This window comes from Eleutherodactylus coqui, chromosome 13, assembly GCF_035609145.1.
Source record: "Eleutherodactylus coqui strain aEleCoq1 chromosome 13, aEleCoq1.hap1, whole genome shotgun sequence".
NCBI lineage: Eukaryota > Metazoa > Chordata > Amphibia > Anura > Eleutherodactylidae > Eleutherodactylus > Eleutherodactylus coqui.
This window is the reverse complement of record NC_089849.1, coordinates 13,939,770-13,966,830: the sequence shown is the minus strand read 5'-3', so window position 1 is coordinate 13,966,830 and position 27,061 is coordinate 13,939,770. Positions and strand designations below refer to the sequence as shown.

Sequence of the window (27,061 nt, the reverse complement as noted above, 5' to 3'; positions counted from 1 at the left end):
AATATTCATGGGACTGCGGGAGTATTGAATATTGATTCAGTGCACAAGACGGCTGCCTACGCAGTGTGTAGGCAAAGGGGCACGCTTTAATGTAGGGGTACATCTGGGCAAAATGGGGACCCTTTATGCATCTCAGGGAAACAACGATACTGATTTATAGGGTTCTAGGCTGGAGAAGGGATCTGTAAAGGTAGGACATTTTCTCAGCTCCGCTCTCCAGCCTGGAGCCCATGCATCTTGCCATGGTAGAAAGAAAAACACATTGCAACCCCAATGACTATCTGTGAACTGTGCGGTGAGCTTGTTTGCCTCTAGGTGTCACCTGATCTCCTCTGATACACACAAGTACTAAACAAAGGCACCTTAGACAATGAGTGCAATGCCAGTGTTGCCTGTACACCCACTTACCTGCCCTCCCAACAAGAGTATGTTGTATAACAAACTGAGTCCTTCCATAAACTTCTACAGATTTCCCTACTTTCCGAAATGTGTCTGGCGCTCAAACTAAGCTATTGTGTCTCTCGTACGTTAATAATTCACGTTATATTCCATTCTACTTACGTCAGCAGCTCTTTCTTGCTGTCCTTGGAGAGAAACTTCAGTTTGAAATTGCTGAGCGTCACATCTCCGGGGTATTTACGGTCTTCAAAGTTCTCCTCCTGCATCTCTTGGTCGTCGGCTTCTGATGAAGCAAAAGAAGCTCCCGCAGGTTCAGACTGCAAAGAGAAGTAGACATCAGGTTTTAATTCTTAAAGAATACCTATTAATGCTTACAAGGTGTTACAGCAGGTGGAGTAGAATTGATGGTAACGCCCTCATGGATTTAATTACTTTTTTTTAATTATGAGTTTAACTATCTACTTAGAAGGAACTCAATGGCAGGTTTGAGCCCCGTAAATTACGTTATGGGGTTCACAGGTGAGGGAATGGGGGGTCCGGGGAGCGGTGTCTCATATTCACTGAATTCTCCGCTCCAGCGGTGTGGCTTTGAGAAATCAGCACACAGCGCGACTCTTCTCAGAAGGCTGTATGCACGCTCTCTCATTGATTTCTATGGGAAAGTGCGCACACAGAGCCGTCTGAAAAGTCACCCTATGTGCACGTTCTGATTTCTCAGGGGCCCAATGAGTATAAGACACAGCTCCCTGGACCCCCTTCCCTCAGATTTTTTGCACACAAAGAATAAAACAGATGACGAGAAGCTTGGTTTGTATTTCCAGCCCAGTATTGGGCACATGAGAACGACTGAACGGTCGGCATTTAAACCAAACGATTACTGAACGGGCCAATGATGATTTTCATGCCCACAGAATGACGAACGGAAAGCAAACGATTTATCATTTGTCGTTCAATCACACCGGGCAACGCGATCTTAGTGTCTAAGAAAAGTTTATTTGTTCTTGTCAGCTTATTGTAAAATATAATGGAAAATAACCTTCATTTCGAAATACGTTTGCTTTTGTGGTCATGACGCCGCCCTGCAGATATAATCTTAGTCAGCAATGTGACAATCAAAGATTTGGCTCAATAACTGTTAACAACTAGAGATGAGCGAGCGTACTCGGAAAAGCACTACTCGCTCGAGTAATGTGCTTTATCCGAGTATCGCTGTGCTCGTCCCTGAAGATTCGGGTGCCGCTGCGGCTGACAGGTGAGTCGCAGCGGGGAGCAGGGGAGAGCGGGCGGGAGAGAGGGAGAGAAAGATCTCCCCTCCGTTCCTCCCCGCTCTCCCCTGCAGCTCCCCGCTCCGTGCCGGCACCTGAATCTTCAGACCCGAGCACAGCGATACTCGGATAAAGCAAATTACTCGAGCGAGTAGTGCTTTTCCGAGTACGCTCGCTCATCTCTATTAATAGCCATTTGTTTGTCATCAAAATAATGTAAAAATACCACGGATTCCCCGGACACACACACACACACACAAAAAAATTCTTGTTGCCCAGTGTTATCATTCATTTTTGCTCATTTGAATGATAATTGTTCAATGTAAAAACGGCCTTTAGACCAGAACACAAATATACCGCTGGTCTTGGTGCACCCTTCTCCACAGTAACTACTACAAGTTACTATTACACATTGCCTCAACTTACACTATGTCAACATTCAGCTTTACATTTCCGTCTCGGTGTGCGCTACCATAACTCCTCGCAGCACGCCGCTGTCTTGGGGTTACACTTGACTCTAATTTTTCCTTCACTACATATATTCAATCACTTGCTCACTCATGTCAACCAGACCCCAAAAACATTTCCAAACTGCCCTTTTCTCACTGAGGAGACATCAAAAACTCTTATTGTTGTCCTTATCCACTTTCATCTTGATTATTTCTACTGATCAGTCTTCTCTTCACTAAACTCCCATCTCTGCAATCCATTCTGAATGAAGCAGCCAGGCCCAGCTTTCTGTTCTCCACCGATGCCCCCACCCTGTGCGAGTCAATGCACCAATGCCACACCTTGTGCCAGTCACTGCACTGATGTCCCCACCTTGTGCCAGTCACTGCACCGATGTTTCCACGCTGTGCCAGTCACTGCACCGATGCCCCCAAGCTATTGCAGTCACTGCACCGATGCATCCACCCTGTGCCAGTCACTGCACCGATACCCCCACACTATGCATGTCACTACACTAATGCCCCCACCCTGTGCCAGCCACTGCACCGATCCCCCCACCCTATGCCAGTCAATGCACCAATGCCTCTAAGTTGTGACACATTTACTTTTCCTATATAGGACGTAAAGAATGCTCCTGCCAAATTTCATGTTTGTATGACACCGGGAAGTTAGAGAATTAGTGGCAAGTCAGTGAGTGAGTGAGGGGTTTCACCTATATATATATATAGATGACCGGATCATCATACGGAACCGTAGCACTACGTTTTGTGTTATCCCTATTTCCTCATAGATTGTAAACCCTAGTGAGCAGGGACCTCACTCCTGCTTCCTCATAGACTGTAAGAACTAGTGGGCAGGACCTTCATCCCTATTTTCTCATAAGTTACAAACTATCGTTAGCAGGGTCCCCACCCCTATTTACTCATAGATTGTAAGCTCTTGTGGACAGGATCCTAACCTGTGTTTGTTCATAGATTGTAAGCTCTTGTGGACAGGATCCTAACCTGTGTTTCTTCAAAGATTGTAAGCTCTTGTGGGTAGGGCCCTCACCCTTATTGCTCAAATTGTTTATTAGCGTAATCCTGTATGTACCTGTATGGATCTGATTTTGTCCATGTTATCTCTGATTAGTGAAGTGCTGCGGCATATATTGGCACAATAGTAATAAAGATCATTATTATCATATTCTATGAGGAACTGCTTAACAAAATAATCCAGGAAATAACCTACTTCTTCAGGCTCCTCTTCACGTTGGCGATTTGGCTTGGTATAGTCAATAGGCCCATCCCAATCATCTTGCCGAGAAGTCTGGCTGGACTGGGGCGAGGTCATAGTGCTACTTGTGGCACTGGTGCAGTTTTGGCGTTGGGACTGGTCTGGAGACTTCATGCTGGGACTGCTGCTGCAACTGCTGCTGCTGGGAAATGTATTCTCCCTTTTCCGATGCTTGTTCATACTCAAGTCCAGAGTGCCGTTTTCATCTACTTCAATGTCCATGGACTGTGATAATAGAGAAGGGCAGAAGAAATTGTATAAGATCTCTTAGGCAGGAGCCGCACACTCAACAGTTATGAATGAAGACAAGATGGAAGAAGAATTTAAGTAGTTCGAAAGAGCAGCATCGATCGCCACAGGCCATTTTTGTGCACTTTAGGAAATTGTGCTGGATATGCACAAAAAGATGGTTAAAAGAAAATGCTGGCTTCTGATTTATAATAACAGTCAGTGGCATGGATGTCTTAGATGATAAAGCAGGTACTCACTTTACTTGGCAGGTCCTGCTGCTTTGTACTGAGATTCTCCGGCATCTCCCAGCATCGGGTGGAAAGATTCAAGATGGCCGTTGCTGCCATGTGTGCAGCCTCAGCGTCATGGGTGTAATCGAAGCCAGAGGAGGACGATGAAGTGCTTTTCACATAGCTGCTGGATGGACTGTGACTTGGGGATGAGGCCTTTGGAAATGGTTTAGCTGTAGAGGAATAAACAGGTAACCATGTTAAAATGCTTGTTTCTGCTAAAAACTCAAAACTCAGTGAAAGGGCTACGGGTGGGTTACTTTAGGGAAGGCGTGGCCTAATCTCTTTCACAATTTAGCTAGTTTTTTTTGTGGGACTTGTAGGTGGACTAAGAGATGGAGCACATGTTGTAGTAACCAATAACTGTCTTTACTTGGCAGCTGAATCAGCGGTACAGTCACTTTAACTTGGGACACAGTTCCAGAACTTGGCAATACAGTTTCAAATACTCTGGCAATGCTGCCTCTACCGCTCGGCAACACTGTAGCTTGTTGATCCTTTCGGAATCAGTTCTCAGACTCTTAATAAATTCACAGTCTCTTTGGCTACCCGCAGTCTTTACAGCTGTTAAGCAGGCCTGGAGTGACTCTATGGGCACTCAACATGGATCAAAATAGTATACACTTGCAGTTTTTTAATGGCAGACTTCTATTCTCTCAGAAATACTATGGGTCCACGACTGGAGCTGTCACAGTCCAACCGTCCATGCACTTTAGCTCCAACCAGGAGGCAATAAGGTTTTTCACAGCTCACACTTTCAAGCTGCACCTAACCTCTTTCATAGTAGGCTTTGAGGGTATCTTTCATGGTTTACAAATGGACCACACCCAAATGTGCAGGGGCCTCACATAATTACTGCTTCCTCCACAACTGCAACCAACACAACCACTTCTTGCGTGCCCCACCTTAACTTTTAGATTGTGGGGAAGGATGTGCCCCATCTTTCATCCTTGAGACACACATGTCCCACCCAGCATGATACCTGGCGATGTACACCTTCCAATGACCATTGTAACTCGGATCGAGACAACTCATACCCAGTCCACACAAGCCACGACAGAGACTTAACTGAAGTTTCTGTTTAATACTCATATCAATGCGTAATTAACCGTAATACTACAGAATTTTTTGAATGATTGCGTGCCTCAGTGGACACTCAACACCATATCGTCTGTAATTACTGGTCACGTCACCACCGCAGCCAGCATAATCACATTTTGCATTGCATACTATACCCTGCCCTTGTGGGGCAAGACATGCCATACCAATCGTCCTTCAGACACTCATGTTCCAGCCAGCATGATGCCTAGTGATGTACATCTTTCAATGGCCATTGTGATTGTCATAGCCTGTCCACACGGGCCATAACAGAGACTGTTACATGAGTCAGTTGCTTAATATGCGTTAGTCACATGCAATAAACCTCAGCTGTTATGCAATAATCATCAATACTATAGCATTTCTCTCAATTATCCTCAGCATTTACTTAATAAACATCAGTCGCTACAGCATTTCCCCCCATAAGACATTAGCATGTATATCACTTTCCCCAATAAACATTAACATCCCATGCCACCCCTCTACATAATCATCCAGCAATTAATGGGTCATGAAAAAGTTAACCTAACATATTTGGGTAACTGCTACCGCGTTTCCCCCGAAAATAAGACAGTGTCTTATATTCATTTTTGTTCAAAAAGGTTTAACTTTTTTACATGTATAGCTGCCTGGACACTATTTAAATTGTCTTTTTTAATTAACTGTTGGCAGGGCTTAATTTTGGAGTAGGGCTTATATTTCAAGCATCGTCAAAAAGCCTGAAAAATCATTTTGCATCCTCAAAAAATTCTGGAAAATCATGCTAGGTCTTATTTTCAGGGAAACGGGGTATGCAAGCGAGCCATGTCCAGTATTTCCCCACTACGCTCATTTACCTTACATAAGCACCGTTATAGGTATGTTAATTACAGCTGATTTGTGACCTCAGCGCTCCGTGCGTTGTGCTGCTCACACGCATGAATTTTACGCAAAGAAATAGTTGACTAAATACAATGTATCCTCACCGAGAAACTCCTACCGATACCTAATGAATTGCATTATGAGCTACCGCCGCCGCTACGTGTCTACTTTAAATCTCCTCCTCTGGGAAATTTAAACAGTGGGAAGATTCATCTCCAATTTGCTTCTACCTCCTCCATGAAGTTTTACATTTAATAAATCTTTCCAGCTCAGATGGATTTCGGAGCGGTGCTGCGCCGGCGCCTCGTCCTCGCTGCTTTGCAGGAATTTATTTTGTCAGTACAATTACCCAGAAAAATGCTCTGCAAATATTGCAAATGAGGCGATCTTATTCAGCGGGAGAATTATTTTTGCTGTGAAACAAATGACTTTTTCCGTCAGTCCTAACCCAGGCTGTCAGCGCCACTTCTCCAATTTGGCCTACCGCCAACGTCATCATTCTGTGTGCTGTGTGGGTTCAGCAATAAAGAAGTAAGTCCCATTGTGCAGCTATAGCTGAGTCGTCTCTGAAGCATGAACGCTTTTTACTGAGCAGCTGTGTCAGGATTACACAAGGATCTTGGAAAGTAGGATTAGTTATGAGGGAAAGCCCTCTCGAGACTACTGAGATCTACAAGCCGTTCCCCTAAACCTTCTCGTATTCTTTGCAGATTCTGATGGTCGATCAGATTGTCTTACTTCATCCTCCTTTTCTTTCATACCCACCTATTAAGAACCAGCGATCTTCCAGTAAATATAGGTCCTTGAGTCGTCCTCTGCGGGTACAATCTCACATAGTGGTTGCTGCACAGCTGCCGCGCGCCCGGGTTGCGGCAGCGTTGTGGCTGAGAACTCCCCCAGTGCTGCAGGTCCGTGTGGCTTGCTAACCAATTAAGTGCTTACTTACTGTTCATACTTAAAGGCCATGCCATCTTATCAAAACCAAGCGGCTATTAACGACCTACAGCTGGTGAACACATAACTCATTAGCAAACCGCATGGCAGCTGTAAGGCGGCTGCTATGTGGGACTGTACCCCTTATATCTAGTTGTAATAAACTTTATGCTTCCATGTATACATTATATACACTGAATGGTCTCTTCATTAGAGCCATCTGCCCTTTATTAGTGACCCCGGCCGTTTTACGATTGGCTCTTCCCTGTATGGAAATTCTCCCCGTGACCCCGGAGTGCGGCATGAAATCACATGACAAGTTTTCCATGAATCAGTTTCAGTGTGAATCCACAGTAGATGGGAAAATCCAGCAATCGAAACGATTCCAACGAGGCCCGGTCATCGGTGCTGGACTAGCCGGGGCCAGGATTTCATTGCCAACTGTATAGGGTTTTATCGTGTAATGGTGTGCAGAGTATACCGAGAATGGCGTGATTGAGGAAAAACATCAAGTGAAAGGGGATCCTGCAGACGGAAACACCTTGTCAACAAAAAGGGGTCAGAGGAGGATGTCAAAAACGTTCTAAACAACAGGAGCTGTGGCGCTGAATACAACGCTGGTGCTCCAATTAACATGTCCAAATACACAACTGGACGTTCCTCTGCACGGATGGGCTATAACAGCAGGCGGCCAGTTCCAGCGCCATTGAGAAACAGAAAGACGAGACTCCAGTAGGGAAAAAAGCACAGATGAACCCAGATTTCTGTTGCTCCATGCTGATGGGAGGACAGAATCTGGCGTATTAAGCATGAATCAATGACCCCTCCCGGTCAGCTGGACAGAACATGTCAGCGCCTCCATCTAATCTGCGGGAAGTACTTCCTGTCCGCAGGGGCCGATATTCCTGCAGGATTTCATCATCTAGTGCAGTCTACAATGAATTTCTGTGGTTCTAAGGGCCAAAGGAGGTGCAAGGCGCTACTAGATGGAGATTGTAATAAAGTGTCCATACGTATGGTGACAACCAATATGGCCACCAATACAGCCCAACAGGTGTGGTCACTCATCTTTTCCAAACTCTTGAACAATCAATCCGCCTTCTTATCACCACATTGCTCGGCAAATTTAATAACCAAACCCTGTAAACAATCTCTGGGTGTCCCAACTAAACCAGATAATCCAACGTACATATCATGGACTTACATTTAAAGGCTTTAGGTGAGGTTTCGCTTGTCTGAATCTTTGGGGCAAGCAAGCGTTTGCCGAAAACCTGAGCATCAAAACTTGCATAATCAAAGGTAACCTTGGAGTATTTCTCCAGCTCCTTGGCTAAATTGGCTCTTGGCGTTGCAGGAACCATATTGGGTCGGTAGCTGCCATACTGGGGAATCTCCAGCTGCTTCACGAAGCACATGGGCCTGTCAACAAAACGGAAAGAATTGTGCTTACATTACATTATTAGGCTGAGCCGTTCAGGACCAGAGATGCAGTTGCGCCATTTTTTGGTGGTTTTAGTTTTTACAGGTCAGTTTGATTTATACAGCTTTTTATGTTTTTTTTATTGTTAAAAAGTAAAGAAATTTTCTTCTTAAACAAAAACGGCTTTCCATCGACATTCTGAGACTCATAACTTTATGTTTTTGTCAATTAGACTTTGTGAGAGCTCGTCTTTTTGCGAGATGAGCTGCAGTTTTTATTGTTACCATTTTAGGAAACATTTGTCTTTTTGATCACTTTTTATTCAAATTTTTGGGGAGCCGGGATACAAAAAAATAGTATTTCTGGCCTGTCGTACTTTGTAACGTTTTTTTAAATTGCTTTCACTGCGTGGGATAAATATTGTGATATTTTAATACATGTAGTTCCTATTTTCCATATACGGCGATACCAAATACAGTGATGCCTCGCTATATCGCGGTTCAATGATTGTGGATTTTAGATAGACCATATATAATTCTGTTTTCGCTGAGTTTTTCGCTATATCGCAGAATTTTGCGTTACATACAGGAAATACAATACGCCACGAGCGATCTTGCCAACGCAAGATTATACACGGCACGCTATTGGCTGATGGAATGTGTTCTGTATCCTGTGCGCTGATTGGCTCACTGATCGTAGCATGCTGTTCATTTGTTTGTTGCGTGTAAACTGCCTTCGCTAAAAAGCGCATGATTCATTCACTTTTGCGATTGTTTGGCAGTTCACCCGACAGATTGATTAGTGTAAATATAATGCTGCTACTTTGCAGATTTTCACTTATCGCGGGGGGCTCCGTAACGTAACCCCTGCGATAGATGAGGGATCACTGTATGTGTTTTTTTTTTTGTTTAGTTTTCTTTTCATGGGAAAGTGTTTTTTAATCAATGTTTAATATTTTACATTTTTTTTTAACTGTTACAAAAAACTTCATAACATTTTTTTTAACATTTTTATTTAGTTCCCACAGGGCGCTTACATTTGTGATTTTTTGATATGCTGCAATAATTCGGTATTGCAGTGTATAGTGATTTTTGATACACAGGCAGGGCTTTACAGGTGTCTATGCATAGCAGCCCTGCCAACTTTCAGTAGACTCCGGGCTGCCATGCTAGCCTATCGCAACCCCTGAATGGGGTTGGGGAGGGGGTCCCCCATTTCCTGCTGACTGTTCAGACATGCATTAAAAAAGAACATGTGACAGCATAAAGGTGCAAAAAATAGCAAAATTTGGATTCATTAAGATAGATCATCTTTGATTGTGGCATCTAAACAGTCAACTGCTGCGATCAGAGCTAACTCAGATCACGGAAGTTACCAGCGGCTGTCAGAAACAGCTGATAGCCCCCGGATATGGAGCACACTTGACTCCCGAGCTGCGCCATACACACTTCAGGGCTGCAGGATGTTTATATGTGTTCGGTGGTCCTGAAACGGTTAAAGGATTATAGAATATAATATTAATCTTTATTTATATAGCGCCAACTTATTCCGCAGCGCTTAGAACAGAACAGAGCCAAATGTGTTTGTTAACCCTTTACTTTGTGACGTACACTACCGTTCAAAAGTTTGGGGTCACCCAAACAATTTTGTGTTTTCCATGAAAAGTCACACTTATTCACCACCATGCGTTGTGAAATGAATAGAAAATAGAGTCAAGACATTGACAAGGTTAGAAATAATGATTTGTATTTGAAATAACATTTTTTTTACATCAAACTTTGCTTTCGTCAAAGAATCCTCCTTTTGCAGCAATTACAGCATTGCACACCTTTGACATTCTAGCTGTTAATTTGTTGAGGTAAGCTTGAGAAATTGCACCGCACGCTTCTAGAAGCATCTCCCACAAGTTGGATTGGTTGGATGGGCACTTCTGGCGTACCATACGGTCAAGCTGCTCCCACAACAGCTCAATGGGGTTCAGATCTGGTGACTGCGCTGGCCACTCCATTACCGATAGAATACCAGCTGCCTGCTTCTGCTGTAAATAGTTCTTGCACAATTTGGAGGTGTGTTTAGGGTCATTGTCCTGTTGTAGGATGAAATTGGTTCCAATCAAGCGCTGTCCACTGGGTATGGCATGGCGTTGCCAGCACCAAAGCAACCCCAGACCATCACATTACCTCCACCATGCTTAACAGATGGCGTCAGGCATTCTTCCAGCATCTTTTCATTTGTTCTGCGTCTCACAAATGTTCTTCTTTGTGATGCAAACACCTCAAACTTGGATTCATCCGTCCACAACACTTTTTTCCAGTCTTCCTCTGTCCAATGTCTGTGTTCTTTTGCCCATCTTAATCTTTTTCTTTTATTGGCCAGTCTCAGATATGGCTTTTTCTTTGCCACTCTGCCCTGAAGCCCAAAATCCCGCAGCCGCCTCTTCACTGTAGATGTTGACACTGGTGTTTTGCGGGTACTATTTAATGAAGATGCCAGTCGGGTACCTGTGAGGCGTCTGTTTCTCAAACTAGAGACTCTAATGTGCTTATCTTCTTGCTTAGTTGTGCAACGTGGCCTCCCACTTCTTTTTCTACTCTGGTTAGAGCCTGTTTGTGCTGTCCTCTGAAGGGAGTAGTACACACCGTTGTAGGAAATCTTCAATTTCTTAGCAATTTCTTGCATGGAATAGCCTTCATTTCTAAGAACAAGAATAGACTGTCGAGTTTCAGATGAAAGTTCTCTTTTTCTGGCCATTTTGACCTTTTTAATTGACCCCACAAATGTGATGCTCCAGAAACTCAATCTGCTCACAGGAAGGTCAGTTTTGTAGCTTCTGTAACGAGCTAGACTGTTTTCAGATGTGTGAACATGATTGCACAAGGGTTTTCTAATCATCAATTAGCCTTCTGAGCCAATGAGCAAACACATTGTACCATTAGAACACTGGAGTGATAGTTGCTGGAAATGGGCCTCTATTCACCTTTGTAGATATTGCACAAAAAAACAGACATTTGCAGCTAGAATAGTCATTTACCACATTAGCAATGTATAGAGTGCATTTGTTTAAAGTTAGGACTAGTTTAAAGTTATCTTCATTGAAAAGTACAGTGCTTTTCCTTCAAAAATAAGGACATTTCAATGTGACCCCAAACTTTTGAACGGTAGTGTATATGCACTTCGGGATGCACCATACGGTGTACTATGAACAGTCCGGTCAGATGCCTGATCTTACCTGAGTATCCTGTCTGAGTTTGTATTATTTTTGGTGAGATCTCCAGGCTGCTGCTGCTTCTCGTGGGATCTGGCCAATTTTTCAGCTGCAGCAATGGGGCATCCAGATAAGCTACAAATGAAGGCAAAAAAACCCCAAAAACTTAGATTTTATCTTACAGAATGGGAATTACTGAGCTGCTAATGACGGTCCAGTACCTCCTGTGTGTGTTCCTATTGCTGTTAACGTGGCCCTGTCCTGTGCACCCGGGAGTCGGACACTTGAGTACATTCTCGTGCATGGCCAGAACTGTGCAGATAAGAGAGACATGATGAGATGAACTATTTATACAGAATGTAGTCGAAAAGCCAGACCCAGCGCTATATCTCACTACTGGTGCCCTATAGTGAAATAACAGTAGGGCACTTGAATACGAAGGCATGGATGTACTACATGGTATGGCGCAGAGGCCCCTGAACATGGATTTTAATTTTGTGTTGTGGCCCCTGTAAGAGAGAGAGAGAGAGTAAAACCCAAATCTAGACTTGAAGAGCAGCATGTGAGAAGCAGAAATCTGCTTTCCATGTCTCTACGTCTTGTGGCACCGCGGCTATGACTGAAGTAAGGACAGTGTACTGGCAGTGGTCTCCTTCTGCTATGGTAGCGGTGGATCATCCAGGAAGTCGTCCGCTGTCGTTTGCAGGAGATTCAGTTGGAATGAACACGGGTCCAACGACGGCTCCATGCATGTAACGTTCCAGTCCGCTTCCCTTACTTCAGTCGTAGAGGTGGTCCCACAGGATGTAGAGGGATGCAGAAAGTTCTCTTCAACTTTGCAATTGCGTTTTACTCTCCTTTTACAGGGGCCACAACACAAACCTGAAATCCCGGTTCTGGGGCCGCCAGGGGCATACATGCCTACCTATTCCAGTATGCTACTGTTATTCCACTATAGGACCCCAGTATTGATATATAGCGTGGTGTTGACTACATCCTGTATTTAGTTTTATCTGTTGGCGTTAACCATAGTCATTAATATTGTAGCTGGTTTCTGCTATACTATCCCTCATAAGGGACGTTGTAGTAAGTGTTGTACATTGCGTCAGCGGTCGGTGTGCTTGTGAAGTGACAACCACTTTTTGAAAATAAGTCAGAAACGTGTTCATACAGTTGTCACTACATTCCCCGACTCTTCTTAGTAGCTTGGACAAATTACATTTCTTCGGTGTGGGGAAGTAGGCCATAAAACAGTTCGCCTCAGGCTTCAGAAAAATCGTCACACTTGGTGACCACGGGCACTGGCTACTCCTACCCCTTATGCCTGGTGCTCACAGTCCCTAATCCTCTTCTGCTGTCAGATGCCATATCCCCTTGTAAGCGAGGAATCCTGTCACTTCTCCTGAAGGCTATGCATGGTCCGCATCTTAATGGGCCAGTGCATGGACCCAGCTTTTCCATCTCTTGATTCTTCCTTTGCTACTTAAGGCCCCCTCACCCTCTCCCACTTTTGGGTGCCTGAGCAATCAGTTCAGTTTGGTAAGCAAAAGTGTGCATTTGTTCTGACTGACTCCTGGGTTGTCCTATTCTTGTTCTACCCAGCTTTGCCAACTTCTTCCTTCCTGGCCTTGGGTTGTTTTTGGAGCACACTATCTCTCTCTGCTGCCTGCCCTGACTCATGGGTCATCTTATGCTTGTTCTAGCAAGCTTTCCTGACTTCTTCTCTCCTGAGCTCTAATTGTTTTTGGTAAGCGCTATTGCTGTCTGCTGCCTGCCCTGACACTTGGCCTGCTATATCACTGTACAAGAAATCTGCCTTTCCGGACCTCAGCTCTGTTCCACAGCCACGTCTCTGCCTACTCCTACAGCACTGCAATGAGGCTTCCCTGACCAGTTTGCTTCAGCTACCACAATACCAAGACTACTTCTGGGGTAACACTTTGCAGTGGAGAACAGATCCCGATTGGTTAGATTAAAGGGTGAATATCGGGGAACACCAGCTACTGCTCTCAGATATAGCCCCACGTCAAATCAGTTTGTGGCAGCGTGGCTCCACGCCCGCTGCTCCGACAAGAATGACAATGTGTCTTACTCTCTGGAGGGATCCTGTCCTTGTGTGGGCATCCTGAGAGGCTCCTGTGATGAGGATAAAGTCCCGTTACATGTCCGGTACCATCACAGCCGGGGGTCGGACACTTGATCTCTCGTTTTTCAGGTCTTGCTGCATCTTATAGAAATTAAAAAAGACATAATTACTCCAATTCCTCAGCTGCCGCCATTGTATTGTATTTAATATTAGAAAAGCTCTTAATTCTGCCTCTTGGATGCCGTTTTGTGTGTATTCTTTGTCCCACCCTTGACTGGTGGGTCAGGAGCAGACTACTTCAGAGGTGAATGATTATAAGCCCTTTGTACATAAAACAGCAAATAAACCAACTGCACGTATTAATTAACCATCTGTCACCTCAACGGCTCAATGTGTTCTGTGACTGGGAACGCACAAAATGCCTATTTCCAATGTGACAAGGTAATTAGTCCGTGTAAAAACAGTTTTTCCAATTTTCTTCCCTGGTTCATCCATGCCGCTCTTTATTTATTATTATTTTCCACCATTTATTATTATTTTGTACCATATTGGGCTGCAGTATCAGCTTTTGGATTGTTTCAGTGGTTTTCCAATGATCTTAAGCCTCATGCACTGCACATGATTGCATTAGTGGCACCACAAAAAGTCTGTGCGCCCTAGTACTAGAGATGAGCGAGTGTACTCGGAAAAGCACTTCTCGCTCGAGTAATGTGCTTTATCCGAGTATCGCTGTGCTCGGGTCTGAAGATTCGGGTGCCGCTGCGGCTGACAGGTGAGTCGCAGCGGGGAGCAGGGGAGAGCGGGCGGGAGAGAGGGAGAGAAAGATCTCCCCTCCGTTCCTCCCCGCTCTCCCCTGCAGCTCCCCGCTCCGTGCCGGCACCCGAATCTTTAGGGACGAGCACAGCGATACTCGGATAAAGCAAATTACTCGAGCGAGTAGTGCTTATCCGAGTACGCTCGCTCATCCCTACCTAGTACACCTCTAAACACCTGCAATGTCCTTAAAGAGGTCGATGAAGCCTTTTTTTATTGTTTGATACTTTTGAAAAAAAACCGATTATGTTCCATCAGACCTATGTTTTTGGAAGTATAAGGATACGGACACAGAGTGCCTAAGGTGGAATAGTATAGAGCTGCAGGAATACATAGTGTCATAGCCTGAAACCGCTGGTGAGGATTGTTATATACTTCTACATGGAATGACCGCTGGACCTCTCATGATTGGTGCTTCCAGACCAGGCCATGTTTTACCGCTGCTCAGTGATCCCATTTTTGCACTTTTTTGACCACTGAAGTCCTGTCTTTCTGTTTCTCTTTCCTGCATGGAAATTACCCCTGTGACCCCGGAGTGCAACATAAAATCACATGACAAGTTTTTCATGGATCAGTTTCAGTGTGAATCCACATTAGATGGGAAAATCCGATGATCTGAGCGACTTCCAACAAGGCCGGTCATTGGTGCTAGACTAGCCGGTGTCGGGATGTCACTACCAACTATGGGGGGTTTCCTTATGCAGCGGTGTGGAGAGTATACCAAAAATGGTGTGATCGTCCACCAAAAGAGCAACGCCTCACCGAAAGGTGTCAGAGGAGGATATAAGGAAACGTTCTAACTAACATATGCTATGCAGTCAGCGAATGCAACGCTGGAGCTCCAACTAACATATCTGAGCACACAACCTGCCGTTCCTCCGCACGGATGGGCTATAACAGCAGACGACCAGTTCCAGCTCCATTGTGTCTAAGAGAAACAGAAAGGCGAAACTCCAGCGGGCAAAAGAGCGCAAAACTTGTATCACTGAGCAGCGGAAAAATATAACCTGGTCAGATGAATCCAGATTTCTGTTGCCCCGTGCTGATGGGTCACAATTTGGCGCAAGCAGCATGAATGATGTTTTTATGCTGCTCAGAGATCTAATTTTTGTGCTGTATTGTACTGATCATGAGCTGTTATATCCCAACGACGAGTTGTACATTTGGACACGTTTGTTGGAGCACCAGCGTTGTATTCGTCTACTGCCGACTGTGCAGCGCCTATTGGTCAAAGTGATTTCTGACATCCTCCTCTGACCCTTTTCAGTGATGAGTTCTTTCCATCCACTGGATCTCCTTTCGTTGGATGTTTTTCCTCGATCACGCCGTTCTCAGTATACTCTCATACCATCACACGAGAAAACCCCATACGGTTGGCAGTGATTCCCCGGCTAGTCTAGCACTGATGACCGGCCTCTTTGAAAACCACTCAGATTGCTGGATTTTTCCATTCTCTGTATGGAAATTAGAACCGTGACCCCAAAGTGCAGCATAAAATCACGTGAGAAGTTTTCCATCAATCAGTTTCAGGGTGAATCCACATTAGATGGGAAAATCCAGGAAAAGCAGACAGGCAAGAATCAAGGGGGTAAATGTTCACAAAACTTGTATCACTGAGCAGCGGAAAAACATCTCCTGGTCAGATGGATCCAGATTTCTGTTGCCCCGTCCTGATGGGAGTCAGAATTTGGTGCAAGCAGCATGAATTGATGACCCCTTCCTGTCAGCTGGTGGAGTAATGGTGCTGGGAGTATTTTCTTGGCACACACCGAGTGGATGGATGCTACAATGAACTGTTGATGTCCTAAAGGTCAAGGGAGGTTTAATGTCCTTCTAGATGGAGGTCTCTAATCAAGTGGCCATTCAACGTATATTATAGCTCTCTATTCCTATTATTTTTAATAATCATTTTAAATGATGTGGAATGGAATGAGATTTGATGTTTTATGCAGTTTCTGTTATAAATAAATTAACAAATTCAATCCATTGCTTTGTTAGGGTGCCGGACGAAGTTAAAGGTCTGCCTGACTTTCCTTCAGCGACTGAGAATCTGCTGACAGAATAACTGAAGGTATTTAATAAAAAAAGTTACGTTCATTCTGTTTCAGCAAAATGACTTCCTCCCACCTTCCCGACAAGGAGAGTCAAATACTAAAGACTTTTCTATGCCGAGATATAGAAAAATTTCAGGACAAAGCTGAAAATGACACAGGGAATCAATGGGTGAGATCGTTTTCCCCTTCACGTTCGGCTAATCTGTTTCCGGTAAACCAGCAGACAGCCACAAAGAGATTATTTTACACTGTCGCAACACTGCTGGGAGAGTCATATTCTTAAAGCTTTCAGATGGATAAAGGAGAGGAAGCGGAGAGGGAGAACTAGCTTGTAAATTGCTTATGAAGCAGAAAATTTTGCTTATCACCCTTGGCAACGGCATAATGAACTTCAATCTGCAGAAATACGCAATGTACATTTTTTTTCCTACTTTTTTTTTTGCAAAATGTGTTAACATCTACGGATAGGAGACATGATTTTCTAGGACATATTTTTGCAATGTTGGTTCCAAGCTGTTTCACTTGAAGTAAAGCATCAATTATAATTCTACTTACTTTCCACATTGCACTAGATATTCACTGCCAGATTTACGTAGCTTTACCCAAAATACATTATTTCTCCTACAGCCATCTACATTCACCCTGGCAGTAGATTTACATTGGATTGTGTGCTCAGGAGTTCTACCACATATTCAGTTTAATGTTTTATTTCTTTCTTGGGTGGCAACTACTGTCTACTCTATGAAGAAAAAACTAGGAAGTTGTCACAGCCCCACTTTCCTGGCCGAAGCAGACCTTCATTGGATACACCATGTCCACACCTGACCTCTAGACTCTCCTACCACAAGTAATTGGGCACCTGAAGAAGAATCAGAAGTAGTGATTATTTGCATATGTTAATACTTAGTGGGGCTCCTTTGGCCCTAATGATATTGGATATTCTCTGTGGCATACATGCTACCAGTGTCTGATATAGTTCAGCTAGTATTTCCCTCCATTCATCCTGCAAACATCTGGAAAGTTCTCTCAAAGAAGATGGACACTGTTTATACTTCCTGACTCGACATTCCAGTTTGTCCCACAGATATTCAGTAGGGTGCAGGCCGGTCCAATCATGGAACATCCATATCCTCAAACCAATGTAACGCAGCGTTGCATTTGCGACAAGGCTCATTGTCTTGTTAGAAGTTTGGCTGATCATTCCCAGAGTGTTACCACATTGTCGGCAGCAAATTATTATCTAGAACAGGGGTATCAAACTCATTTTCACTGAGGTCCATATCAGCATCACGGTTGCCTTAAAGAGCCGTTTGTATAAATGTCAGGAACGCTATCTTTTCTCCATAAGGAGAGCACCTATAAGGTGAGTGAGTGAGGAGACTTATAATGCCATTCATGCTCCTCTGGGTACTAAGCAAGTAAGGGAGATGAAACAATACCTCTGCAGCGCCACCTATTGAAAGGCAGCATTCCTGCAAGTCAATGTTAGACTCTTTATACAAGCCTTGCAACAATGACTGGGAATTTAAAGCCAAGCCAGAATCCATACACAGACAGCTGTTTTGAGGTGTTTGCCCCTCATCAGGGTGCTGTACATTTCTGGCTTGGCTAGCGAAAGGCTGTGATGTGGGTCAGAAACGCTATCACAGGCCATCACCCCACATCACAGGCCTTTCGCTAGCTAAGCAGCCCCTTCCACCCCTTTAGCATCGAGCTTCCTACCTTGGAGGGTGGCTAGGATGCTCAGGTAGGGCTGTCAGAGCTGTGTATGTTTAAGCTCAGAATCAGCACCCGCTCCCTGTGCTGGTGCCGCCCCCTCTGCCAAAATGATGTGGTAGGCCAGATTCAGTTCACAGGCTTTGAGCTTAACATATGTGGTCTAGAATGTCAAGGTACACCTCCGTGTTCATGGTTCTTTTCAGTACAGCAAACGGACTGAGACCATGCCACGTAACACATCCCCAGACCATAACGGTACCTCCGCCATACTTAACTGTTGGCACAACACACTCAGGCAAAAAGTGTTCCCCAGACCTCCAGGACACCCAGGTATGTCCATCTGATGTGACGATGGAGTAGTGTAATGTGTCACTCCATCAAACGTTCTCCATTGCTCAAATGTCCAATGCTGACGCTCCTTGCTCCAGTGTAGATGGGCCGGTGCACCTTCTTTGATAGAACTCGCCAGACATTTGCAAGATGAATCGAGGGAAATAGCAGCTAAGGTGTATCAGATGTTAGTAGAAAGTATGCCACAAAGAGTATCCAATGTCATTAGGGCCAAAGGAGCCCCACTAAGTATTACCATATGGAAATAAATACTACTTTTGATTCTTGCTCAGGTGGCCAATTACTTTTGGAAGGATAGTGTAAAGCTGCCCACACACTTAAACTATAATATGTATGGGGCCCCAACAGTCTAAACCAGAAACTATTAAAGGGGTAATCTGGACATTTAGTATTGATGACCTAGTCTCAGGTTATCAATAGTTGATCAGCAGGGGTCTACTGCTCAGGATCTACACCGATCAGCTGATCCTGATGTCTGCGTCACTGATCAGGGCCAGAAGTGTAACAGACAGCTTCATGCACATTGACATTAATGGGAGCGATGCGTCCTATTACACTTCCTGCTCTGACCAGCAATGTAGATATCCTGAGACCAGATGGGGGAATAATATTACCTGTCACTTCCCACTGTGTTGGTCTTTCACGGATCTGCCGATATTTGGGCCCCTTTTCGGTCTTCCAAGATGGCAGCACCTTACCGCTATCTGATACCCACTAGCATTGGTAGCACATCGGTAGTCTAAAACACTACACACTGCTCTCTTATGTAGCGTTGGACAGTCCAAAAGCAGTGCGATGTCTCCGACTACCAAAGCACAGTGTTCATCAGGGAGTGAAAGGAGCGCTGCCATCTTAGAAGACCAAAAAAGGACCCAAGAACTGTCAGAAGAACAGACTTTGTGTCTGTAATAAAACATACGCAACCTCCTTGCATTTACCATGGACCCGTAGAGGTGGACCTGTGTCACCCAGTTGCGAATTCTGCTTTCAGGGTAAACATAATGATGTTTTGAGAAGTAAAACACAACAAAAAAACACATTTACCATAAAAGCTTTTCCTCATTGTGTCTATCGACCGACTTTGCTTCTCTTCAGTTTGGTAACTCTTGATGTTGTCTGTTGTTGTTCTGCTCTGCTCACGAACGACTTTCACCTGCTCAGCCTTCAGAGCTATCGCTTGTTCTAGAAGCCCAAGGTTGCCCCGCGTCATCATGTCGTACATCTCAGATTCATCCGTTACAGCCGATTTTTGAGAATGGCTGTCATCATCTTTATCGTCATCCGACCTGACCTCCACAATGACCGAATATTCAGGTTTTGGGCTAAACTGTCCTTCACAGTGGATTTTAGGGGAGTCCTGAGAAGCATGGGGGGCATCTTGGCTCATCCTTTCAGAAGGGTGTTCCTCTATTTCCTCATCATCATCCAGGTCATCATCGTCTTCATCATCCTCATCAACATCATCATCGTCCTCTTCGTTGTCATCATCATCCTCCATGTCCTTTTTGCATGACTCCTCACAGCGTATGTCATCTCGAGGTTCAAGACATGACTCGCTGCTGGGCTCGCTGGTGACTTCAATCACTTCTTCGGCATCTTCGGTCTGTATGATGATCTCCTTGTCGCACACCTCTTCCACCGCTGCTTCCTCTACTTCCGGTTGGACTATCTGCATTACGCTGGAGCTCAGTTTAGGGGTCTCCAGTTCGCTTTCTGGCAAATGTCCCTCTGACACCAGGGTTTCTTTTGCTATTTGGCCCAAGTTTAAAAGAGAATTGGCAATGATTTCTTGATAACTGCTGTAAGTGGCTTTTGTGGGAGTCTCGTCGCTTGTTGAAAGTTCCTCATAGGTTGTTTTCGGAGGAGAGCTTTCAGCTGTGACAAAGGGAAAAATAGTGAAAAAGAAAAGTTTATCTCTCCTTTCTGCCTGGAGTTGTTATTCTGCGACATACACATCTTGTAATTATGTCATTCGAAAACACAGCTGGATCAAAGCCTTGATTAGCAATGTCAAAGGCAACTGTAGATTAGTCAGTGACTACAGAGTAGCTTCAATATCTATATATAGTAATACCATGGTACTGCATAACATAACATCATCTGGCAGATAGAAGATGGGCATTGTCAGGTGCATTCCAAACCAGCATCATTCAATGCTTCATGACTAACTATAAAGGTAATTCCGAGGTGACATCCAACATATATGAGTATGTACATCGGATGTGCACAGGGCTTGTATGAAGTGGGCTCCAGAGCAGAGACTGCTCCACAAACAACAAGTGGCAGCTGGCTACAGCGGCTGGGATCAGAGATAACTCTGATCCTGGCCGTTAAACCATTTCGTTAATGTGGTCAGTGCTGGCATTTAAATGGACAGATAGAGAGGGCTCCTATGTGATGACATGGCAGGGTGCCGTTCAGTTAACATGACAGCCTAGTGGAAGCTCCCACGCCTGCCATGGATTTCTGCCAATTAAACTCTGCCTGTGGAATAGCTTAATAGGCTGAGGTAAAATGCACAATATATAATGTAAAAACAATCAGAGGTTCGTAAGTTCAAATCTCCCAGTGGGACTAAAAAAAAAAAGGAAATATATTTTTATTTTCTTGCATAGTGAACGTTTTTAGAGAAAAACCCGCACAAAATGTCCAATTTTACAGTCTTTTTTTTACATCCATCTCCCCCAAAAATTTATTAAAAATGATCAAAAAGTTGTATATACCCTGTAATTGTACCAATAGGAACTACAACTCGCCCCTCCAAAAACAAGCTATCACACGCCATTGACGGAGGTAGAAAAAAGTCTGACGATAGTGGCAGAAAGTGTTTTTTTAATAGTGTTTTATGTAGTTAAAGTAGTACACCAAAAAAACCCTATATAAATTTGGTATCAGCGTGATCGTACTGACCCACGGAGTAAAGTTAGCACATTACTCATACCACTCTGTAAACGCTGTAACCCTGTTCCCCTAAAAAAAAAGTTATGTAAGTGGAAATATAATTTCTCCCGCAGGAACAAGCCCCCGTGTAGCTGTGTCATCCCAAAAATAAAAAAAGTCATGATTTTTTAGGGATGAAAAGCAAAAAGTGGAAAACAGAAAATTGTCTGTCTCTAAGGGGTTAATAGTTTGTGGCATATTTCAGGCTCTTATACGTATCCCTATAATTGTCAAGAAGGAATGAAATACCTTCTGTAGGCTCCGGGCTTGGAGACTCTTTAGGTCCAGGGTTCTCGGAATCCTCTTCAGTCTCCACCAATGTTCCTTCGGAGTCCTCGGTGCCAGACTCTTCATCTTTCAGCTCTGTGTCTTCACTTCCATCGCTGTCCATATTGTAGCCCTCGTCCAGGGCCAGTTTGAGAGGATGCGATTTCCTCTTTGATGCTGGCTGTTCACTCTCTGTATCTTGCACCTTGCGTTTACGGGCCAAGGGGCAATTTTGTAAACTGCAGAAGGGACAACAGCAAATATGAAACCCTCCGTAATGTTTTTGTTAACTGATCCGCCCACCTAATACGTGAACGTAAGATCAGCGACAAAGACTGATGTCTTGCAAGAACGTCACCACATTACCTTCTATGTCTTGCATACTTTCCACTGGTGTGTCCTGAGCCAATACAGCCTGGGGTGGGACAGCTTTAAAGGACGCAAATGAGATACAAAAACCCATTACTATTTAGCGATAGTCATTGGTTTACTAGTCGTTTCCTTGTGTTTCTCTATTTCTAGTCATTCCTTATCTCATTCGGATGATGAACCGTATAAACCTGGCCTCCAAGTGCTTCAAAACTAATGAAACACTTCACCTCCCTTAATTAATTGAGTGCTTCATTAGAGCTTTATAGCGTATGCTTAATTAAAGATTTGTATGTGCACGGAGTACGACACTTTCACTTCCTACATCAATGTGACTTGAATACTGTGTGACACCGGTCAGAGAGGATTACAGCCGGAGGCCAGAGTGGCTGACGGAATACCAAGTTGGGTAGAGCGAAATCATAAGCCCTACGAGGGCTTATTCAGATGACCGTGTTTACGCAGGTATTCAGCCGCATTAAAAAAGTGTAAAAAAATTTCAATGTATTCATTCAGAAAAATGACTTTTGGCCACATTAAAAAAATCGCACCGGGGAAAATAGCACATGCGCAACCGTTTTTCGGTCGCCGGCGTGAAAAGATAGGTCTTGCCTTATCGTTTGCCGAAATACACACCAAGCTCCTGTAGACTTCTATGGAAGCTGGAAAATAGGGAGTGTGAGGGAGTTACCCTGCGTACAACGCTGGGGAAAAAAGACGGCTCGCCCTCGTTATTCCGAGGATTTCTACCGATCGCTTCCTCTCAAGGCTTCAGCGTACTTTTTTTGCCTATACGCAGCAGCCGCCCGTGTGAATGGCAGGATATACCTGACTGCAGATTGGGACTCAATCACTGCAAATCTACAATTATGCGATTATACAGTGTGTACAGGCAAACATGAAAACGCATTCGGTCGTGAGAAGGAAGCGTAAGGGTGCGTTCACACAGACGAGATTCACGTGCGATATCTAACTGATTGCAATATGCTCAGATATCATGCGTGAAAAGAACACATTGCTTTCACATGGGCGATCCTCCACTGCATGGGCTCATTACTTCCTAGGGCCTCATTCAGATGTGGACGATTTTCAGCTGCAATTTTTCCTGGCAGCATCAAAATATATGCCATGTCCTATCTTTTGACGGAAATTGCGAGAAGCTCCCATAGATTGCTGTGGGAGCTGAAAAAAAGGAGGGAGTTTACCCGCTCCGGCGCTCGTTGCAGAAGACAGATGGCTACTGTGTAGTATGAAAGCTAAATAGAAGCCATTCTGCCAAATGTCACTGCAGAGTCTATTCACGCAATGCGCTCGTATAAAGGAAGGGAAAACCCTAAATTGCCGCAATTTTTTCACGCGATGTGATCTGCATAAAAGCGCATCGCCCGTGTGAAGGAGGCCTAAGGCAACAAAAGTTGCACTCACATATAGTTGCGATTGTCATGTGAGTACGATGCGATTTTTCTGTTTTTCCTATTGATACAATGTGCACTTATCACAGGCGCGCAAATCACGCTGCACAGATGCTATGCATTTTGTTTGCAAACCGCATCACACTCACAGCACCAATCGCAGGTTTGCAAGTGTGATGTCGGTTCCTGTTTCTCGGACTGATGTCGCACTCTCTCATGTGAATGCACCCGAAGGCCAAATTGAAATGGCCGATATTCTCACATGAGTTTTGTACATTGCAAGTCGCGCAAAACTCTCAAGAAAATAGAACCCATTATTTACAGCGAGAATTTTTACAAGAGAGATGGAAAAATCTCAGAATGTCCTATTTTTGTGCGAGTCTCCAAAAAACTTGGATGCAACTCGCTATTGGCCATGTGAATACGGCCTTAAGCCTCCTTCACACGAGTATTGCCATTTAATGCTCAGCAGTTCGCACCAGATAGTCACACGAATGGACGATTTCCCGCAAACAACTCTTGATCTTCGTTAGCGTTTTCTCGTCTATTCACGTGGTCGGGTGAGACGTTTTGCTAAAAAAATGCGCTGCTGACTGGAATTCCCTCGGTCAGCAGAAATCCTCCTAATCGCTTTCTAATGTCTAACTAGCGGCACCTGCCATCTTTTCCCAGCATTGCACGCAGCTAAACTCCCTACCCCTCCCTTTTTTTGTAGCTCCTATAGGAGTCTATGGAGGCCCCAGCGTTTTCGGTCCAAAGATAGGGCAAGACCTATATTTGTCCGCAGCATGAAATTCCAGTTGCTGATTTCAAGCGCCTAAGTGCTTGTGTGCCAAAAGATCATTCATCTGAGTACATTGGAGACCAACTCTTCAGTCGCTTCAGATGGTCCGGATATTTTTGATGCTCGTGTGAATACGGCCTCAAGCCTATTTAGCCACGATATAACGCCGGTCGAAATTCGCGCCCATCTGAATCATTGGATTTCAATGCATTTGTTCAGATTGGCGATGTTTAGCCAAATAAAATTGTCCGGGGTGGACATGATAGCTCATACCTAGCAGCCGATTCCTTCCCTACAAGCTTCTGTGGGAGCTTCTATTGCCTTGACTTGCTGGCGAAGGGAGGGGGGTGCCTAACGATGTCAGCTGGCTCTTTTGAGCCAGTTGAGGGATTTCTCCTCCGCCGATGGAATTCCGGGCTGTAGGTATATAGACCCCACCCGGCTGTGTGAATGGGCGAGAAAGTCAAAATTTAGCCGCGACTTGGTCACGGCTTTCTCTCGTACCTGCGTTTTTCGGCTGCACTGTGGCTGGCCGAAAATCCTATTGCCGTGTGGAAGAGGACTGGGTGCATTTACACGGACAGTTTTCCCGCACGATTTCTGTCAGATGCACAGAGATCGAACAGAAACAGGCCCGTTATTTTAATGGATGCATTTCTGTGTGCGGTTTGTCTCTCACAGCGATGGCAAGGAAGCACCGCAGCATTTGGGACTCCAGCCTGGGGCAGATTTCAGACAGGCGTCTCTTAGCTCCATGTTTGGTCTAAACTTTGCGGACCATGATATGGAGATGTTGTAAGCCTCGGGAGCCGTTCACATGGCCGTACTTTAAAAAAAAGCAGCACGAGCAATTTTTTGCCTATTTACCTCCATATTTCTGTTCCTTTCTACTGGGCAGATACAGATCAGTACTGATGACATAAGGATGTCATATCATCTGGAACACGTCTGTAAGACCGGCTTCACACGGACGTAAGAGCAATTCCGTGCGTCTTAGCGCAGTGCTTTGTGCGCCATGAATGAGGCTTTTTTCCCCACCTATAGGCGTATTCTACGGCATCTTTTTCTGCCCGCAGGGCGCGTTTAGTTGCGCATGGTAAGCAAACGCAATGATTGGCTAATGGGTTCCAGATGTGTTCTTTTTCCAGCACAATTACGCAGTGTTTCATGCATCTCCTTGCGTATTGCACACGCATTGACTTTTATGGGGACCCTTGCTGCGCAAAGACACGGGAGAATAAGGCATGCTCTATCTTTTTTTGTGCTGAAATGTTCATACAAAAGACGCACATGTGAATGAGCCCATAGGCATCAATGGCTTCTATCCAGTGCGTATGCGCAAATACGTCCGTGCGAAGACCCCCTAATACGGATCCATGTTACGGACGTGTTACAATCTGCTACATGTTATGTACGGTTGTCATCTGCAGGGGTGAAGTCGGGGCGTCAGACAAGTCAAACATTGTAGCAAAGAGCATCAACGTTTCGGCATAATGGAATGCCTTCTGTATTTGTAAGGCCGTAAGCATCAATCAAACCAAGCAGTTCATTATAATAGACTGCAAATGGAGCGGGATAATGGCTTGTGATGGCAGTATAGGCAATACGTGGCAGAAGCAGGGACATTATAGCTGGAAAAACAAGAAGAAAACAACCTCTATGCTACTATATAATTTTATCTGTAAGTGCATATGTTGCCAACACAGCGCCAATTATGGGCTACACTGATATTTATGAGAACAGAGCCTACGATTCACTGAACGCTAAAAGTAGCGGTATATAACAATTTAATAAGTAGGCGGACGGGAGAACAAAACACTTTATCTCTTTAAGCAGCTTTGAAGGTATCACGGATGCAAAACCACCACAGTCCATAAACATTCATTATATCCATCTATAGACAGAGTGGCCCCTTTATTAGAGCCCCCGGCCATCTTACAATGGATGGGAATCAGCGCCATGACCCCGGAGTGCGGCATAAAATCACGTTCTGACAAGTTTTCCGTGGATAAGTGCATAAGGGCATAATTAGAGAAGCATATGCGTAAATACGTTCGCACGTACGGAACTTATCATTTAATTAATTACTTTTTAACACGCTCGACTCCCGATCATAATCAGCATTTTTAAAGCCATTCACAACGGGCGCTGCAGTGCGCAGGTACGAAAACGCACTGAAGCGATGGCAAGCAACGATCGGCAGAAATGCTCAGAAACGCAATTAAATGCCTAATTAGGGCGAGCTGTCGTCTTTTACCAGTGTTGGATGCCGGGTAACTCCCTCCCCCTCCCTTTTATTCAGCTGTCATAGAAGTCTATGGGAGTTTGCTGCGTATCACGGCAAAAGATAGGTCAAGACCCATCTTATCACGAGCCGTATAAAGGATACGGCCGAGAAAGATCGAGCAGGTCCTGCCCAGAAAAAACACGTTTGTCTGAATGAAGCCATTGAAAGGTAATGCGTCGCTTGGTTGCGCTATCCGTGCGACGTACAGAAAGGCCTGAGCAAATTCGTTCACGTGAAATAGCCCTAAATGTGATTTCTCATTGGACTGCATGTTCTGGTTCTGCGTGATTCTTTTTAATAAATCGACCATTTTCTATGGGAATGTTCAAAAAAAGGATCAGACTCACAAGAGTTGCATGTTACTATGTGGACCACATGAAAAAAGGAACCAAGGACTGGAAAGCACACGTGAAAAATGCATGTAAAACCGGTATGAAAATCCCAAAAACGCATGAAAATCGCAGAGAGGCTGCCTTCTCACGGGACGCACAAAGGTGAACTCCATTCTTTTAAATGGGTTCATACACAAGAGCGATGTTTTCCTGCATGGCA

The 27,061-nt window shown here is 44.5% G+C and overlaps 1 protein-coding gene across 4 annotated transcripts in view; it reads right to left on the bottom strand.

Moving 5' to 3' along the window:
* Positions 1-27,061, bottom strand: part of MYT1 (myelin transcription factor 1) — a 121,811-nt gene that overhangs the window by 33,396 nt on the left and 61,354 nt on the right. For all 4 annotated transcript variants that reach the window (XM_066586175.1, XM_066586176.1, XM_066586178.1 and 1 more), the window contains exons 5-14: positions 22,024-22,086; positions 21,640-21,896; positions 19,495-20,325; positions 13,520-13,654; positions 11,649-11,739; positions 11,452-11,562; positions 8,007-8,221; positions 3,878-4,083; positions 3,345-3,614; positions 562-716 (exon numbers count right to left, since the gene is read on the bottom strand). In XM_066586175.1, coding sequence (XP_066442272.1) covers positions 562-716; positions 3,345-3,614; positions 3,878-4,083; positions 8,007-8,221; positions 11,452-11,562; positions 11,649-11,739; positions 13,520-13,654; positions 19,495-20,325; positions 21,640-21,896; positions 22,024-22,086 — 2,334 coding nt within the window. The remainder of the gene's footprint in view (positions 1-561; positions 717-3,344; positions 3,615-3,877; positions 4,084-8,006; positions 8,222-11,451; positions 11,563-11,648; positions 11,740-13,519; positions 13,655-19,494; positions 20,326-21,639; positions 21,897-22,023; positions 22,087-27,061) is intronic.